The sequence below is a fragment of the Scardinius erythrophthalmus genome, assembly GCF_964197995.2.
Source record: "Scardinius erythrophthalmus genome assembly, chromosome: 10".
NCBI classification, from domain to species: Eukaryota; Metazoa; Chordata; class Actinopteri; order Cypriniformes; family Leuciscidae; genus Scardinius; species Scardinius erythrophthalmus.
In genome coordinates, this window is record NC_138230.1 from 13101908 (window position 1) to 13119627 (window position 17720).

The 17720-nt window shown below is 37.9% G+C and overlaps 2 protein-coding genes across 3 annotated transcripts in view; one reads left to right on the forward strand and one right to left on the reverse strand.

Moving 5' to 3' along the window:
- The first annotated feature begins 752 nt into the window (after nucleotides 1-752).
- On the forward strand, nucleotides 753-5275 carry hsd17b8 (hydroxysteroid (17-beta) dehydrogenase 8). The gene is made up of 9 exons (XM_081376957.1): nucleotides 753-872; nucleotides 1283-1485; nucleotides 1562-1678; nucleotides 2026-2121; nucleotides 2259-2344; nucleotides 2555-2639; nucleotides 2883-2925; nucleotides 3066-3140; nucleotides 3249-5275. The coding sequence occupies exons 1-9, from the start codon at nucleotides 827-829 to the stop codon at nucleotides 3266-3268; spliced, it is 771 nt and encodes a 256-aa protein (XP_081233083.1). The 5' UTR covers nucleotides 753-826; the 3' UTR covers nucleotides 3269-5275.
- Nucleotides 5276-5290: 15 nt separating this feature from the next.
- col11a2 (collagen, type XI, alpha 2) overlaps nucleotides 5291-17720 on the reverse strand; it is a 34177-nt gene continuing 21747 nt past the window's right edge. For both annotated transcript variants that reach the window (XM_081376956.1, XM_081376955.1), the window contains 45 exons: nucleotides 17561-17614; nucleotides 17320-17364; nucleotides 17115-17168; nucleotides 16973-17017; nucleotides 16727-16780; nucleotides 16492-16536; nucleotides 16169-16222; nucleotides 15833-15877; nucleotides 15650-15703; nucleotides 15370-15477; nucleotides 15151-15204; nucleotides 14992-15045; nucleotides 14741-14785; nucleotides 14468-14521; nucleotides 14335-14379; nucleotides 14176-14229; nucleotides 14036-14089; nucleotides 13876-13929; nucleotides 13500-13697; nucleotides 13312-13365; nucleotides 12483-12590; nucleotides 12291-12398; nucleotides 12147-12200; nucleotides 12004-12057; nucleotides 11716-11823; nucleotides 11566-11619; nucleotides 11364-11417; nucleotides 11120-11173; nucleotides 10973-11026; nucleotides 10777-10884; nucleotides 10649-10702; nucleotides 10425-10478; nucleotides 10278-10331; nucleotides 10082-10135; nucleotides 9895-10002; nucleotides 9734-9787; nucleotides 9397-9558; nucleotides 8692-8745; nucleotides 8481-8516; nucleotides 8245-8298; nucleotides 7800-8079; nucleotides 7597-7709; nucleotides 7409-7477; nucleotides 6923-7159; nucleotides 5291-5447 (listed from right to left, as the gene is read on the reverse strand). In XM_081376956.1, coding sequence (XP_081233082.1) covers nucleotides 5301-5447; nucleotides 6923-7159; nucleotides 7409-7477; nucleotides 7597-7709; nucleotides 7800-8079; nucleotides 8245-8298; nucleotides 8481-8516; nucleotides 8692-8745; nucleotides 9397-9558; nucleotides 9734-9787; nucleotides 9895-10002; nucleotides 10082-10135; nucleotides 10278-10331; nucleotides 10425-10478; nucleotides 10649-10702; nucleotides 10777-10884; nucleotides 10973-11026; nucleotides 11120-11173; nucleotides 11364-11417; nucleotides 11566-11619; nucleotides 11716-11823; nucleotides 12004-12057; nucleotides 12147-12200; nucleotides 12291-12398; nucleotides 12483-12590; nucleotides 13312-13365; nucleotides 13500-13697; nucleotides 13876-13929; nucleotides 14036-14089; nucleotides 14176-14229; nucleotides 14335-14379; nucleotides 14468-14521; nucleotides 14741-14785; nucleotides 14992-15045; nucleotides 15151-15204; nucleotides 15370-15477; nucleotides 15650-15703; nucleotides 15833-15877; nucleotides 16169-16222; nucleotides 16492-16536; nucleotides 16727-16780; nucleotides 16973-17017; nucleotides 17115-17168; nucleotides 17320-17364; nucleotides 17561-17614 — 3510 coding nt within the window. In that variant the 3' untranslated portion in view covers nucleotides 5291-5300. The remainder of the gene's footprint in view (nucleotides 5448-6922; nucleotides 7160-7408; nucleotides 7478-7596; nucleotides 7710-7799; nucleotides 8080-8244; nucleotides 8299-8480; nucleotides 8517-8691; nucleotides 8746-9396; nucleotides 9559-9733; nucleotides 9788-9894; nucleotides 10003-10081; nucleotides 10136-10277; nucleotides 10332-10424; nucleotides 10479-10648; nucleotides 10703-10776; nucleotides 10885-10972; nucleotides 11027-11119; nucleotides 11174-11363; nucleotides 11418-11565; nucleotides 11620-11715; nucleotides 11824-12003; nucleotides 12058-12146; nucleotides 12201-12290; nucleotides 12399-12482; nucleotides 12591-13311; nucleotides 13366-13499; nucleotides 13698-13875; nucleotides 13930-14035; nucleotides 14090-14175; nucleotides 14230-14334; nucleotides 14380-14467; nucleotides 14522-14740; nucleotides 14786-14991; nucleotides 15046-15150; nucleotides 15205-15369; nucleotides 15478-15649; nucleotides 15704-15832; nucleotides 15878-16168; nucleotides 16223-16491; nucleotides 16537-16726; nucleotides 16781-16972; nucleotides 17018-17114; nucleotides 17169-17319; nucleotides 17365-17560; nucleotides 17615-17720) is intronic.

Consider the following 17720-nt stretch of genomic DNA (forward strand, 5'->3'; position numbering starts at 1 on the left):
TATATATATTGTCTACTTTCTTTTTTGTCTATTTTGTAATTTTATTAGATTTTTTTTATTTCTATTCACTTATTTTTTATTATCAGATTTTTTTGTTGTCATTCTGTCTGTGCACTGTAAGCTTCTGTCACCAAGACGAATTCATTTTGTGTGTGTGTGTGTGTGTGTGTGTGTGTGTGTGTGTGTGTGTGTGTGTGTGTGTGTGTGTGTGTGTGTGTGTGTGTGTGTAAGCATACTTTACAATAAAGCTCATTCTGATTCTGATATAGGCTATAACGATTCAATTATAACTATAATTTATTTTAGATTTATTGATGGGTCCCTCGGACGAAGCCAGTACACTGCTCTAGAATTAAATGTATTTTGAACATTTGCGCAGCAGGTCATTTGTTTTCTTCAGTTGTACACTTCTGCTCTCTTGTGGTCAGTTACGATATTTAGCATGTGTAAATGACTCCAGTGTGGTTCCAGTTTCTCACAGCGCTCCTAACTGGTAACATATTTTCCATTTGTTTAGGGACTACATGAATGACAAAATAAACACTTACCTCGTGTAGTAGGCTTATATGTGCTTGACATTGAAATCGAGTAGCAACAAAGGTAAAAGTTCCCGTCAAACTATATAAACACTCATGTAAGAAAGTGATGGTTTTACCGACATAAATGTGAGCGAATTCATTTAATTAATTCATCCTTAAAGAAGACAATATGTTCTGTACAAATTGCCTTGTCCCACTCATAACTGTGAAGCATGGGGAAAAATATCAGTGGTCTTTTACTCCCTCTAGTGGACATAATTAGGTACTTCAACACACAGCTGACCGTCATGGCGGCGTCCTCTCGTCTCATATCCAGGCTGACATTAGTGACCGGTGAGATTTAAAAACATTTGATTTGTCTTAATGGCCATATACATTTGTATAATTTAAGGCATTATACCATTTTATAGTTGAACACTATTGTTATACAAGTCATACAGCTACCGTTCACTTTCAGTGCTCGTGAAAACACCTTTGTTTTGATCATGTTTAGAACTATTAAGTCTGTAAAGAGTCTGTAAAATGCAACATTAAAAGCTACAGCTTCAGTATTTGTATACCGGATACATAACACATAATAAGACTAAATATTACATTGTAACATTGTGAAATATTTGGGGCATCATGTGTCATTTTGTTTCTACTAAAGTTTAAGGAAATGTATTGGAAGGTATATTCGTTTTTGTATGTATCAGAGATATATTGATCAGATTAATAAAGCCATCATGGTGTTTTTGTTTCAGGGGGTGGCAGTGGCATCGGCAGGGCAGTGTGTCAGAGATTCGCCACTGAAGGTGCTTCTGTAATAGTGGCTGACCGCAATGAAGAATCAGCCAATCAGACCTTGGAACTCCTGTCACGTGACCACAAAGGTCAAGATCACATGGCTCTTGGGGTGGACGTGTCATCAAAGGACAGTGTGGAGAAACTAGTGACAAGTATACAGGTGTGACAGACGTGTGTGTGTGCTGTTCATGGGCTCTTCTAGGGGTCGAATAATAAAGCAGACTGTTTTCTTACAGTGCCGCTACTTCCAGCCGGCCTCTGTGTGTGTGAATGCAGCCGGGATCACTCAAGATGAGTTCCTTCTCAAGATGGAAGAGGATGATTTTGACAAAGTCATTGAAGTCAATCTCAAGGTGCCACATTTTAGAGTCTAACTATAGTGTTTAATTATGAAAAAATACAGTCATGCAAAACAACACCGATGTTTTACATTTCTAATTATTATCAATGCTGAAAACAGTTGCTGGAAACCTTGATACATTTCTTTTTTCAGGATTTTTTGATGAATAGAAAGTTCAAAAGTACAGCATTTATTTGAAATTGAAAGCTTTTGTGTCAACTACTTTTACTATCACTTTTGATCAATTTAATGCTTGCTGAATGAAAGTGATAATTTCTTTATAAAAACAATTCTTACTGACCTCAATCTTTTTAATGATAGTATATCATATAGATCTTCTGTATTCATGGTCTGTTTCAGGGTACTTTTCTTCTGACTCAGGCCGTCTCTAAGGCTTTGGTTTCTGCCGGGTCTGCGAAGGGCTCCATCATCACTGTGGGCAGTATAGTGGGCAAGGTCAAGCATTTACAGTATAGCACTATCATGCTGTAGTACAGTCACACTTCTATTACAGTGGACGTTTAACATGTGTACACCAAGGATGCTTAATAAAGTCATGAACATTGTCTTAAGTGTCTCTTCTTTGTCTGTAGGTTGGGAATGTTGGCCAGGTGAACTACTCTGCTTCTAAAGCAGGAGTGGAGGGACTCACTCGAACCGCAGCCAAAGAGCTCAGCAAGTGTGTGAACATTTTACTGTGACTGGAACATATTTACAGACACACACATTGTAACTATTTTATGTTTTGCTTTAGGGTTTGTGGAGCTGCTTATGTGTTAGTAATGGGGCTGTAAACATCACACTCTTTAACAGTTTTTATGAAGAGAGATCATGTCTCTATATTCTATAATTTTAATAATTTAATATAAAAGATGTTTTTGTCTTTTAGATTTGGTATTCGCTGCAACTGTGTCCTGCCAGGCTTCATCACTACACCCATGACAGATAAAGTACCAGAGAAAGTCATCAGTAAAGTAAGGAACAATATTTGTGTCTTTGTCTTCAGATTAATAAAATCAGCTGATTGTTTGTCATTTAGAGTTATTTCTTGGATGTGACGTCACATGATTGTTTTTATTGATTAAAAACAGTGTGGACCTTAATTGAAGGATATTAACTTTTTTATTATATTAATGGTATTGCATTGTCAGACCATTGCAAGATATGTTACCACATTAAAGCCACTTTTACTGTAATATTTTGGTTATTTTGTGCAGATCACATCCATCATCCCAATGGGAAGGATGGGAGAGCCTGCTGGTAAGTATTTCTTAATTATACAAAAACATTTTCATAAATGCACTTGTATCACACCAAATGTGTTCTAATACTTGGGTTGGATGATCACTTTGTATATATAATAAGATATTTTTCTCTCTCACTTTTGCTCATCTCTGCAGAAGTCGCTGACGCATGTGCCTTTCTGGCTTCTGATGACAGTCGATATATTACTGGCGTCAGCATTGAAGTTGCTGGTAAGAGGCTTGATCTCTTGCTGAACAGCATCTTCAGCAGAAAAACTGAGTATGATTTTATTTCGAAATATGCTGTTGTCAATTTCTCTTTCTCTTTAATCAATACAGGTGGACTCTTCATTGGCTGAAAACAATGTTAAAAGTCTCGAAATTGTTCTCCAACACAGTGCCTTTTATATGAGAAACTGTCCTTTTATATATTTAACTTAATTGCTGTAAAAAATATTGTGTACAATGCATCAAATGAAAATGAAAATTCTATATTTATACAATTAAAGTGTGAAAATGAATACTGAACCCACTTTTTAAAAAAAACAATTAAGTTGACACAGGAGGAAATGTGTTGATGTGTGGTTTAATGGGAATGTTTGGACCAAAACAACAAGTCAAAGAATTAAAACAGTTAACAGTTTAAAACCCAGACTAATAAAGCGCAATTTTTTATAGGTGTTAAAAGGAAAGTGGGCAAATGAATTATGGTTTCACCAAGACATGAGAAGACTTGTGCTGGGAAGTTGTTGAAAGGTGAAAATGGTAGTTTGGCTCAAAAAAAACAAAAAACAAAAAACGAGGCAGATCAAATATTAGCAAAAGCACCATGTGATCATGACAACAGGAAACAAACGGGGAAAAGAACAACAAAGGAGTCCAGCAGCTCTTTAAATAGATTATATATTACACAAACAGATTTTGAAGTACTTACATAAAACAAGTTTTAGCACCATATTTGTTTTAAAGACAGATGATCCTAGCAGTATTGTCCTCGTGAGAAAACCACACAAACAACTTTTAATTCACAAATCATTTTTATAGCTTTTCGTTCCCCTCTCCATGTTTTAAAAAAGAAACAAAAAATATACATAAAAAACAAACCACCATCAGTTTCTTTCCCTCTTCCTGTCCCTTCTCCACTGCTGTCTGAATCGCGAGACATTTCCGTCTTTTTTAATCGTCTCCCGCCCGCACTAAACTCTCCTGAACCTCTGTTTGCGACTGAAATGCATTGAAACAATGCAATATTATCACCAATAACTGATCACAAGCAAGTATATATATCATACAGAGAAGGCAGATTTGCTTTCTGGGGTTTAATTTACATATTTAATAGATTGTTGGAAAAAAAAAAAAAAACTACAGGAAATAATTACAGATGAATACCACATTATTTTTGTACTGTCATTTTCTTGTGAGCACCTGTTTGTTTCACAAAATAAATACAATAAAATATTTCTGTACAAATGGTTCTAATGCACAATTCCAGCCTGAACGCTGTTCACACGAGAGGTCAAAGGTGACAAACGGACGGGTTCGTCATCAATACTGAATGCCGTGGGTCAACCGTGTGCAGATTGTCAGGTCAAATGCAAATTTGTAGTAAAAAACAACCAGTTTGAGTTCTTTCACCATAAATACTGGACTGGTAAGTTGGCAGCATGTCTAAAATAAAATAAAAAATCGACAATTCTTACAGATTTTTTTTTACTCTATAATAAATGTACAACATTATCAGATTCAGTACAATTTCACACTGTAAATGGCTTTGATTTCATTGCATATATATATGGCCCAAGTCATTCAGTACGGTTACAATGCTGGTGTGATTTTATTACAGCACAGAAATAATTCTAATTTCACCTTCTAATGGAATTTCATGCTCAGCTTCCGTTCCTCAGTTTACATTTTTCACCTGCATTCTATTCTATAAGGAAAGGGAGGAACGATCAGGCACGGAGGTAGGAAGAGTGGAACGTCTCGGAAGAGAAACAGTGGGGAAGGGGAGCTGTAGGAGAGAGGGGGCCGAAACGGGACGGTCTTCCGCTTTAGGCCAGCAGTATCTGCTCCAACACACTTCTGTTACTCGACAGAATATTCGTCAAGATCTCTCCTGCGAGAATGGCTCTCTTCTCCTCTTGTTGTCCATCCGTTGCTGGGAGTGTTTTTCCCTGGGCGTGTACTTTGTGTGCAACTTTGTTTCACAACAATGTGTATGTGTGCATGTGTGTATGAATCTATGTGTCCCACTTCTTACACGTAATTTCAAATGTCTTTTTTTAGTGTTGGCATTATGTCTAGGTTTTAAGTGCATGGTTAAGTGAGTATGTTTGTGTGTGAATGTTTGTATCGGCGATTGTGTTCCCCTTGCCCTCAGCATGTGTGTGTTTATCCCAGGAAACAGACAGGTCCCACTTCAAAACCAAATTTCTGATTGTCCTCCCCAAAGTCTGAGATCCTGATGTCCAGCAGAGGGAGCTGCTCCACCTGAGGTGTGTTCACCTCCAGCACTGTCCTGTCCAGACCTTTACGATACTGCAGGGGGAGGAAAGAGAAAAAAATGTTTAAGAGGAGGGATAGAATACCTTAAGAATGCATGTAACCTATGTGTAATGAGTAGATATAATTATACAACTACACAGCAACCGGAACATTTTTTAATAATATTGTACCTAAAAAATTTTTTTTGTGTCTAAATCAAGATATGAAGTGCTGTTTACATATTTAAATAAAAATTAAAATCAACTGCAACTTTGAAAAATAGCTTTGTCTTTGCACTTTTATACAACCAACATATCATTTTCATAAAATACCCAGTCGACTTAACATCATTATAATCCATTCTTCCAATCAAACCAAACTACACATTTTATACACTTTTTGATTGAGCTTTGAATGATGCTAGCATTACTTTTTGCAACAGTCTGAATATACACTAGCGTTCAAAAGTTTGGGGTCAATTTATTCAAAGAAATTGATGATTTTATTCAGCAAGGGTGCATTTTCAGAGGGATTTGTAAATAAATCATTCCTGGCCTGATTTATGTGACATTTTAATAAAAAAAAAATATGGCGAAAATCGATTTTTTTCTTAAGGCTATGGACAGTGTATTTTGATTTCCTAGGTAATGAAAGCATATATCCTGAAATCCCTCTCAAATTTTTTTTTTTCCATCTTGTGTGTAAACAAAATGAAAAAATAATTTTGCACCTGGCTTTATCATATGTTCAGATCTATCTACCGCAAATATATGCAAAATCGTGCATATTTAATGCCTAATTTGCATAATTAAACATACAAATTTCTAAAACTTGTAATACATTTTTTTTATATACTTGTGTAAGTAATCAACTGAGGAAGTTTCATGGTGATATCTATTATTTTAAAATTTTACCCTATTCACCTGTAGTGTCTCGCCTTAAATTGAACAAAAGTGACAGTAAATGTCAATATAATGTCACTTACATCGTTACAAAAGATTTCTCTTTCAAATAAAACGGTCTTTTGAACTTTGTATTCTTTCATGAAGTATTCTTTAATGAAATCCTAAAAATGTGATGCTACAGAAATGTTTCTTGAGCACCAAATCAACATTAGAAAAATTTGTGAAGGACCATGTGACAAAAACTGAAAAATCCAGCTTTGCCATCACAGGAAGAAATTACACTTTAAATATATTAAAATAGACAAGAGTTAACTTAAATAGTAAAAATATTTTACAATATTACTGTTTTTATTGTATTTTTTTTTACCAGCCATGGTGAGCATAATTAACATGACTAATTAAACATTACTAAAATATGAATTATTAAACATTATTAAAGATCGTACATTAAATGAATGTACTTTAACGTACATTTAATGTTAATTTAATGTAAAAAAAAATTACATTAAAACATTTTTTTTTTTAAATCTTAAAATGATTTTTGGAGTTATGTTAGCTTGTATTTAATAATTATTGCAATCTCTTGTTCACTTATTAGTTTTGACACCGCCTGAGGTAACTCACAGAGCATCCGTCGATGAGGGCTTTGATGTAGGGGCTGGTCTCGTAGCTCAGCTCCTCCTCGTTGGCTCCCTGGAAGTGCAGTGCCCGCTGGTACCCGCTGTCCGCGGTGAGGTCAGCCCAGGCCACTGATCGGTGGCAGTGGTAGGTTAGGTTTTGACGGGCCTGGACGCTGAGCAACCGCAAGAATCCCAGCTGGACGACACCTACAGGCTCTCCACTCAAGTCAACATATGAAAACTACAACACAAAGGAAAGTATTAAAATACATTAAACTTGACACCACAGTCTTTTGACACTGACATTCTAAGATTTTGTAGTCTAACACAATGAATTAATTGGAAATAGAAATTATGGTCGCTTTGTTATTGCAAATCACTTTCAATGTGAATACACTTTAATTGAAACAAGAGCTTTTTTCATGTATATTAGTTGTCTGAATTAAACATACAGATATGATATGAAGAGTTATCGAGGCAATAAACTCACCTTGTCACCATTTGCAAACTCACTGTACAAGGACCCAGGCTTTTCCTTTGGCCAAGAGTTCATCTTTACCTATGGGAGAATTTTGGACAAATTAAACAGGATTCGTAAGTTTAAATCAATCCAGATTTCAGAAGTTGATGTCTTATGAATGTTTAAACATATAAAGATGAATGACTGCACGTTCTTACATTCTCCACTGCTTTACTGGGATACAAGCACGTCTCTCCACCGGCAGTGAAGTTACAGTAAACTCTGAAAGAGTCCCGTGCGCAGCCTTGATTTGGATCAATCCAGTACTCGCCTGAATAAAACAATCATAACGATTAGAATGCAAAATGCCTCACCGTTGGCCATGGAATGTGTCTATCGTGTAATAAGCATGAAGTCATACCGTCTTTCAGATCTGGTTGGCTGAGGTGGAGGTCCTGGCAGGTGCGGGCCGGGCTTTCCTGCGTTCCCAGCGGGAAGCGCATGCTCTCGATCTCCTGGCGCAGGGAATTGAGCGAGCCGAAGATCTCCTCCATCCCTTCATTACCGGTCAGGAACTCTGTGCCCGTGGCGTCGGCAGCCTCAGTGTCAGTCTCAGACAGCATCTTACTGGCGTCGATGGAGCGCTTGGACTTCTTGGGGATCTGAATGGGCAGCGGCTGGATGACATCACCAGGGGGACCCTGAAGCAAAAGAAGAATTCAGCTGCATTTCAAGGACGCAGGAACTCTGGGATGTGCTGATCTCCTTTAATCTTTGTCTTAAATGATTGCATGTTTTTTGCATTAAATTATTTCCCTGTCAAATGATTCTTGTGCAATATCTTGCATTTTATATAACACACTCACCGGTGGTCCTGGTGGTCCTTGTACACCTTTTTCTCCTTTAGTACCAGCTCCACCCTGTACCACAGAGATAAGACATACAAGATTATTTTACTGTAAAGTATGATGTGTCTATGTATAATGCTTTATTTTAACATTAACTCACATAATATGGCTCATGATATAATTCTCACACTCATTAATAGACATTTTATGTGAAGTACAAGTATTTAAGGAAGGATTTTACATGGGTTACTCACAGTGGCACCTTTAGCTCCTTTGAAACCCCTCGGACCCTGTAAGAAACATAACATCCATCCAGCTTTAATCAAACAGACCAATGTTTTGATAATTTTGATGCTTCAGAGCTCAAGTTGTGTACTCATAGTTGCAAGAATATTTCCAGAAAATTCAGAATTTGGTATGATAAACAGTACTTCAAAACTGAGAAATGATAAAATGTTTACTCACAGGCATACCAGCAGGACCTGCAGGGCCAAGAGGGCCGGTTCCTCCAGACATACCCTAAAATAAAAAACATCAAGAAATGAAAAAAAATATATGATATTTGATTGTATGAAATAGGGTATGAACTAGGAATGTTTTGCATGTATGTAAAATAAAAAAAGTTTGGAGTTGGTAAGATGTTTTCATTTTTTTGAAAGACGTCTCTTATGCTCACCAAGGCTGCATTTATTTGAAGAAAAAAATACAGTAAGAGAGCAATATTGTGAAATGCCATTACATTTTAAAATAATGTTTTCTATTTGAACATATTTTAAAGTGTAATTGATTCCTGTGATGGCAAAGCTGAATTTTCTTCAGTGTCGCATGATCCTTCACAAATCATTCTAATATGTCTGATATGCTGAATATGTCCTCAATTATCAGTGTTGAAAACACGTGCTGCGTAATATTTTTGTGGAAACCGTGATACATTTTCAGGATTTGATAAAAATAACAGTAAAAAAACTGAATTTATTTTAAATAGAAATCTTTTGTAACAGTTTTTTGTAAATGTTTTTACTGTAACTTTTGTTCAATTTAATGCATAATTTCTGAATAAAAGTATTAATTTCTATAAAAAAAAATTACCAACCCCAAACTTTTAAGCAGTCGTGTATATTTTATCTGTGGCCTGATTTTGATGTGCAGACTTGACCAGACTTCACATACCGTTTCTCCCTTGGGTCCTGATGATCCCTGGGGTCCTGGCATGCCTCTGTCTCCCTTCTCTCCTTGTTCTCCAGGAGGTCCAATCAGACCAAGCATACCTGGATGACCCTTCTCACCCTTAGCACCAGGGTCACCACGAAGACCAAGTAAACCAGGAGGACCCTGTTAGAGGAGGGGAAGTATTTTAGTATTGAATATATATGCATATATTACATTACATGAAATTATAATAGTAATTCCCTTCTAAGTGTAACTGTTTCAGGAATCAATACCTATATATACAATACTCTCAATACTCAATCCATTACTGTATTTTTGATAATACAGAAGGTCTTACCATAGGTCCAGGGGGTCCTTTCTGGCCAGCAGCACCTGGGGAACCTTGCTCACCCTGTTTATCAGAACATCATTTTAATAAATGCGACATTACATTTAGTTAAATGAACATAACTTTTACAGAAAAGAAACAATTCTGATTGGATAACTGTCATCTCATACCACTGATCCAGGCAACCCTCTTAGACCTTCAGTTCCTGGTTTCCCTGGTGGACCCTGTGCCCCCACGGGGCCGGTCTTTCCTGGAGGGCCAAGGGCACCTGAATCGCCCTAGGAAACACAGAAAGATTACAGGAGGAAAAGAACTACAGAAAGTCTGTTGTATTCTTTCTCAATTCTATAGTCTCACCTTGCTTCCTTTCTCGCCTTGACGACCCTCTGGTCCCCTTGTACCTAGAGGACCCTAAAATATGAACATCAACACACAATTAGAGTCCAGAAATATTCATTTTTATAAGATCTTCTATACTATTTATTGTATATCAAATATGTAAATGTAATATTACAAATGTCTCTCTTCTAGATAAAGATCAATGCGCTCTTACTCTCTTTCCTGGAGGTCCAGGTGGTCCGTTCTCACCAGTTGGTCCAGGTGAACCCTAAAGAAAATACAACATGTTGATAAAGACCTCATAAGGCCCAGTATGCATAAGGAAGATGTGCACTTCATAAACAGGAAAATGATCACTCACAGCATCTCCTTGCTCTCCGTCCTCTCCTCTGTCACCCTTTGCACCATCTTGGCCCTGTAAGAGGTCAGAAAGAAAGTAAAAAAAAAATTTGTTGGAACACTGAGCAATGATGAATCATATACTATAATAAGACCAGAGACATGTATTGAGAATGTACAAAGAATCTAATTCACGCTGACTTTAAGTATCATGTATTAGGGAATAACAGGGAATAGTTTACTCACTCGTGGTCCAACTTCACCAGGCGGGCCAGGATCACCAGGGAAACCAACAGGACCCTTAAAAATACAAATATCAGCTGCTGAAGAGTCACAGATAAACCTATCTCTTGTTTATCATGTTTAATACATACAGGGTTTCCTTTGGGTCCATCATCTCCAGTAGGTCCCTTTCCACCAGCAGGACCAGCGGTGCCAGGCTGCCCAGCCTCTCCCTTCTCACCACGCTCTCCTCTCGGGCCCTGTCATTGGATAAGCAAAACAATGAAATGTTAGCTGTGATTATATCTACTAAATGAATAAATATAATTGTGAGTATTTAATTATCACCATTTTTCCTGGCTCTCCACCAACACCAGGTGGTCCAGATTCACCAGGCTCACCCTATCAATACAAATACAAAGACGTCAAGTGCCATTCATCAGAACAATCATATAGTTGTCATCCATGCACAAAGCTGAATTCTTTTATACTTGCCTTCTCTCCCAAGGGACCTGGATTACCCAAACCTCCTGGAGGACCTTGAGGACCCTGCAAAACGAACGATATGCATTAAACAAAATAATGGCATTATACAAAATTAACTGACCACAGTATGCCATGATCGACCAATTTTAATCAAGTATTCAATGAGAGTCAATGCATAGTGATTATAAAACATATAATAATGAATGGTTATAATTGGTCATTTATTATTTATAGTGCAAATTAATTTACTTACGTCAGCACCATTAGGACCAGCTGGACCACGTGGCCCTGGGGGACCAGGAGGACCCTACAGTAATACACAACCAGAAAAGATTAGGAAATACATTCATTCTAATCGTGATTCAAAACACTAGAAGATCATATGCTGCGTTATACATAACAACTGCACTTATTGATTTCCTGAACTCTCTTCAAATCAAAATATTAAGACTCACCAATGGCCCAACATCTCCTGTCTCTCCCTTTTCTCCAGATGTGCCTGGCAAACCCTAATGAACATGAATGAAGTATAAATTATAACTAATGCATCCTGTATGGAGAATTCAATTGGTATGAGTGAATGACACAAGATTTGAATGCCATACCTGTAGTCCAATGGGGCCTGGAGGCCCGGGGAATCCTCTTGTCCCTTCATCTCCCTTAGCGCCAAACGGTCCCTGCTGACCTCTCGCACCTGTCTCACCATCAGCACCCTGAGAAGAGATGAGGAGATTTGAAATGGGCTTGATCACAAGCACTTGTTATAAAAACCTATGAATGGTACCATGAATTTGTAATCCCATTTGTTTCCATCAAAGTGCAATGTTAACATTTCTTTAACATGTATTATGTGTGAATATGTATGATGTTCATGAAATTTCTTTCACACTTACAGCTGCACCAGGCTGTCCAACAGGACCCATTGCCCCAGGTGGACCAGGAGGACCCTGTAAATATGCAAATAATTGATTATAGATTGATATTATGCTCATCAAAACAAGGATTTGTTGCTTTAAGTGAAAGCTAATTTCCTTACATGTTCTCCTTTGGATCCTTTCCCTCCCTTTTGTCCTGGCTCTCCAACCTCACCCTATACAAAGAACAATGCAGAATTCATTTTTGACAAGGACATCCATCTGAATGTGATGATTTGAGATCAAGATATGTAGAGGTCACTGACCTTGTCTCCATCCTCTCCAGAAGTACCTGGAGGTCCAGCAGGGCCGGGGAGACCAACTGGGCCTTGGATGCCATCGCGACCAGCTGGACCAATTGGACCTTTCTCTCCCTGTAAAACAGGATGATCTTGTGTGACGGGCCTATAAATAAAACTGTATTAAAGATCTGGTTCAAACTTACAGTAGACACTTACTGGCACTCCTTTCTCTCCTGCAGCTCCAGGGGGCCCCTGAGGTCCAGGTCGTCCAGGTGGGCCAACAGGACCAGCAGTGCCAGCACCTCCTCTCTCCCCAGATGAGCCCTGCATAGAAATTAAATTCGTTGAAAAGCCAACATATGAATTCCTCAAAAGTGATAAAATACATTTTTCATTGTTACATTTTCATAACAATTAAAGGCACACTATGCAAGATTTGTACCTTAATATAACAGCTTCGAAATAATTTCAATGGTAAACAAACTCGTAGTAGGGCGTATCATTCCGATAGTAAAGCGGGGGGGGTGGGGGGGGGGGTGTACAATGCAAGTTTGAGAGGTGGCGCCCCGACAAATCTCGCGAGAATCACGACTTGCTTTACGGCACAACGTCACATACGTCAACAACATATGAAGCAGCCTCTATGGAAGACACTAGCACGCATTTCAGACGTGAATCATGGCAGAGTCGACGAAGAAAACGAAGCAAGTGCAGTCGGAAGAGTCAAGGAAAAGAAAACGAGAAACTATTTATGACAGTAACGTTAAAAACAAGTACTCTAGGGGTCGCTGTTTGAGAAAAACGGAAACTGCATACTGCATAGTGTGCCTTTAAGAACTTAAGGAATTATCTTAAGCCCACTGTAATGCACTGTACAATTGTAAACATACATCATGTTTGTATTTGTTGTGCTACTCTTCATTTAAGCTGAAATATGTGAGATATGTGACATACGCCTATTCATGAGTCAGTATAGAACAGATCTAATCAAAGTCTGTATTCTACTCATGATAATTTGATGATCTGTCTAATATGAGCAACCTACAGCAGGTCCAGGTGGTCCAGCAGGGCCTTCATTTCCTTTCAGTCCTCCGGTTCCCTATGGAAATACACAGGTAGAGCTCAGTTATTAGGTGTAAAAACATGTGGAGTTTTAAAGTTGGTTGACCAAACATAGATAGAAAAGGTTTTACAAACTAATATTCACTGGTAAGAATGAGCAGGTCTTATTACCGGAGTTCCTGGCAGTCCTCTTTCTCCTGGAAATCCTCTCAGTCCAGGGGGTCCGTCTTTTCCGGGGCCGCCAGCTGGACCGGGATCTCCTTTGGTTCCCTCTTTACCAGAGGGCCCAGGAAGGCCTTGCTCACCGGGTGGTCCTGGGGGTCCTGAGTGGCCACGCTCACCCATCTGACCAGTCTCACCAGAGGGACCCTAAACAAAAACTAGATTTGAGTAACGCTTGCGGTTCAATACATTTCTCAATTGATTTGAAAGATTTATTGATCTTTAAGGTATTTTATTAATTTTTTGTGAGAAGAAATCCATATTGCCTCTACCTACAAAGAAGCAATATGGAAACCTCTACCTCTGATGAAATTACAAAACTCACCTGTGGTCCAACCACTCCTGGTGGCCCAGGTGGTCCAACTTTGCCTTGGAAACCCTACGAATACAATGAAAACGGAAAACTTAATTTTGCTGCTCATTAAATCTCGTCTTGATCTCAGTGAATGTTGTAACTTAGATGCACAAAAACAAAAGATACGTACAACTTCGCCTCTCTGTCCAGGGTGTCCAGGCAGTCCATCTTTCCCTGGAGGTCCCTTCAAAAACCAATCGACATATCAATAAGAAATAGACACAAACTGAAGTTGTAACCATCAGATCAAACTAATAAACTGTAACTTACAGGAGGTCCCTTTGGCCCAGGGAATCCATTTGCACCTTGAGGTCCGGTTAATCCCTGAAAAAAAGAGGAAACATTACTAATAAAATAAAGATGAACCAAAAATCTAGGCTGGTTTTAAAGGGTTTAAATAAATACAATACAATTTTTAAATAAACATACTCTCTCTCCAGGTGGTCCTGGAGGCCCGTCACTGCCTGATCCGCCCTGAAACATCAGAATGAATAGGTTGTGTACACATAATCGATAATAGTTGGCAATTACAAGATTTAATTAACTTAAATGACGTTCATACCTTAGCACCTGGTTTTCCTGTTGATCCTCGGGGTCCCCTCTGCCCTCTGGGACCCTAAATAAAAAAATAAAAAATAAAATCATTGAGCATTGCTTTACAAGTGAACTGATCTGAAATCAAATATCTGCTTGAATGAATCTAACAACAAGACGTTTGATCTACAGTTTCAACATATCAAACCATCTCAAATCAAATGAAAGCAAAAAGTGTGTGTTTATAAAGAGGAGCAGAATAAGATAAGAGAAGAGATGATGAATTAAAACAGGTCCTTACTGTTGGCCCTCTTAGTCCTCTTGGTCCAAGTTTTCCAATCAAACCCTGGAAAAAGAATCAGTTCAGAATTTTTCAGCATCATCAATTATTTTCTAAAGGAGGATAGCCTATGTGAAACTATTTAAATTATTCATGTAAATAAAGGACTTTTCTCAACTTTGACTTAAAATGCAGATGTCGCATTGACATCGCTCTGACTAATGCTGCTTGTCTGGAGTTTGAGTGTAATTTAGTCTAAAATAAAATCTTACTCTTGCGCCCTTCTCGCCATTTGTACCAGGGAATCCTGGGAAACCAAGGGAGCCCTAAAAATACAAGCATTACATTGATCAAAAAGAATGCATTCAATTTGATGAAATACTTGGCTGTATAACACACAATGCGTCAAAACCAATATTATTTTTGTTTACCTTAATTCCTTGTCTTCCGGGATAGCCAGGAAGTCCAGGCACACCAAGTTTACCCTGGATTGGCATAATTTAGAATGATTTAACACATCTTTAGACCAGCAATATATCATTATAACAATATACATTACTGTCAGCATCAATGGCAATACAAAAATAGCTCAAATTATATATAACGCAACAAAATCAGCAATCACCTCTCAGTTTATATAATCAACTAACCTTCTCTCCCAACACGCCGATTGGTCCAATTTCACCAGGGGGACCGACACGACCCTTTGGCCCCTCAGGACCGTCCTCTCCTCTCGGGCCGGGCACTCCCACCTCTCCCTGTTGGTGCACAACACATCTTACTGTGCCGTTGAAATGTGTCAATAGAGTCAAGTGCTTCTACTGTGGGCCTGCCAGCTGAAGCAACTCTGGACTGCACCATTTTACATTCGTTCTAAATCACATGCTATTTGATGAGTTTCTATCCAATGATGTTTTGTGTAAGACGTACCCTCTCTCCCTTCACACCAAACTCTCCTTTGATTCCAGGGAATCCATCCTCTCCCTGTAAGGAAGAAAAAGTTATTTAACACCGACCATTGAACCTGTACCTTTGGCACAAACAGGTCACAATTACTGAAATGTTTTATAACGACAATAAATTTGACTTATGTTTTTGACCAAAAACACTCACCTTCTCTCCTTTGTGGCCCTTCAGTCCACGGATACCTTGAGTTCCCTGTGAATGTCACAAAATATAATATAATAATAATAATATTCAGTCTGATTTTTCAGTTAAATATTCAATTATGATCTTACTCGAGATATCAATAGCCATTACTAAAGTCCAATACATAAAAAAATATCTATAGACAGAATTGTTTCTAAAAATGACAAAGACACCAGGTGACCAAATTATCATTTTAATGATTAGTCTTAATAATATTTACACAGATTTAATTTCCAGTGAAAAATGATCATAACAAAACAACACCAGCATTGAACAAAATTAAGAATTTATATATTTTACCTTGATTCCCCGAGGGCCAGGATAGCCAATAGACCCCTGAGGACCATTAGGACCCTAACAAATATATGAACAAGGAAAATAAACATCAAAATATGAACACACTGGAATTTGTGGGAACATGTGCATGTCTGTAAATCCTAGATATATGACATAGTGAGACAGTTTCATATATTATCTCTTTGTACTGAAGGCTAATGTCATTGCTGATTACACTCAGTGAAAAGTTCACAAAAACAATAAGTATACAAATAGTTGAGGCACAAATGACCTTTAATTTATGAAGGTATATATAGAATATACTTAGTATTATGATATGGCCTCACCTGATTTCCTTTGGTTCCACCAGGGCCTTCCTTTCCTGGATGACCCTGTGGGACGAACACATACAGGATATTCATCACCACAGGTAATAACACATATGTTTTTGCTGTCTTCCGTAATCATTATTGTTTTGCCACATTAAGTAAACTGACAACTGGTCTAAAGATATTAATTCACATAAACTGAAAGTCATTAACACACCAAAGAGGCAAAATAAAAATCATATCTAGCACTTACGGGAGGACCGTCAGCTCCGGGCATTCCTGGTAGACCTGGCTTTCCTGTGGGTCCCTGTTAGAAGACAAACAAAACGGCAGTATAATTACATTAAATTACATTAAACATAAAACTGGATGTGTAAGTATGTTTAATCTTTTTATCAAATGCAGACATCAAAGTGGTAAAGCAGACATTCTGTAAAGCGCCTTCTTTGATTATTAAAAATGATTGCTTTGTGTTCTTCAATCATAAAAAAACACTCACTTTCTCTCCTGGCGGTCCATTAGGACCCTGCGGCCCTGGCGTTCCCTGTTGCACAGAAAAGCATTAATATTAAATACACTTCACTATGATTTTGCACATTTGTCATTAAATTTGTCATAAACTTGTTATAAACATTGCTCACCTGTGTTCCTGGAGCCCCCTGCTGTCCTGGAGGACCAGGCTCTCCTTGAGGTCCCTTAAAAGAGTGATGAGGACAATTAGAATGAGGACAGATATTTAATTTAATGTTGATTTTATGAATATTTAGCCTATTACATAAATATGCCAATTATTGCATAATTTTAAACCGTTAAAAAATTGTTAGAGAACTCTGACTATTTACTGACCAAGTTTCCTTTTGGACCATGTGGACCATCATTTCCGCGAACACCCTGGCAAAGGCAGATAATAATATGGAGAAATGAAGAAAGATTGATCTGGATATCCATGTACAAATATTTATTTTTCAAATCTTCAGTTTTATGATGGTTTGTTGAAGTTGCTGTGCAACCTTAGCAATTATAATACTGACTCAAAAGACCTGTTTTAACACTTTACTAGTATTTGTAGCTTCGGATGAATACTCACAGGAGGACCAGGAAGTCCAGAAGGCCCTTTAGGCCCCAGCAAACCACGGGGCCCCTACAAAATAAGAAAAAGGTTAATCAAAGAACACACAATGAAATCCAAATAAAACACAGATCCTTATGTATTTTAAACTGGAGAGCAAATCCATATTATACAGGCC

Bases quoted from the DNA above. Each gene is read 5' to 3' on its own strand.
- hsd17b8 (XM_081376957.1), top strand. From the start codon at position 827: ATGGCGGCGTCCTCTCGTCTCATATCCAGGCTGACATTAGTGACCG. The intron at 1,486-1,561 runs GTGTGACAGACG...GTTTTCTTACAG, and splicing joins AACTAGTGACAAGTATACAG to TGCCGCTACTTCCAGCCGGC. The intron at 3,141-3,248 runs GTAAGAGGCTTG...TAATCAATACAG, and splicing joins CGTCAGCATTGAAGTTGCTG to GTGGACTCTTCATTGGCTGA.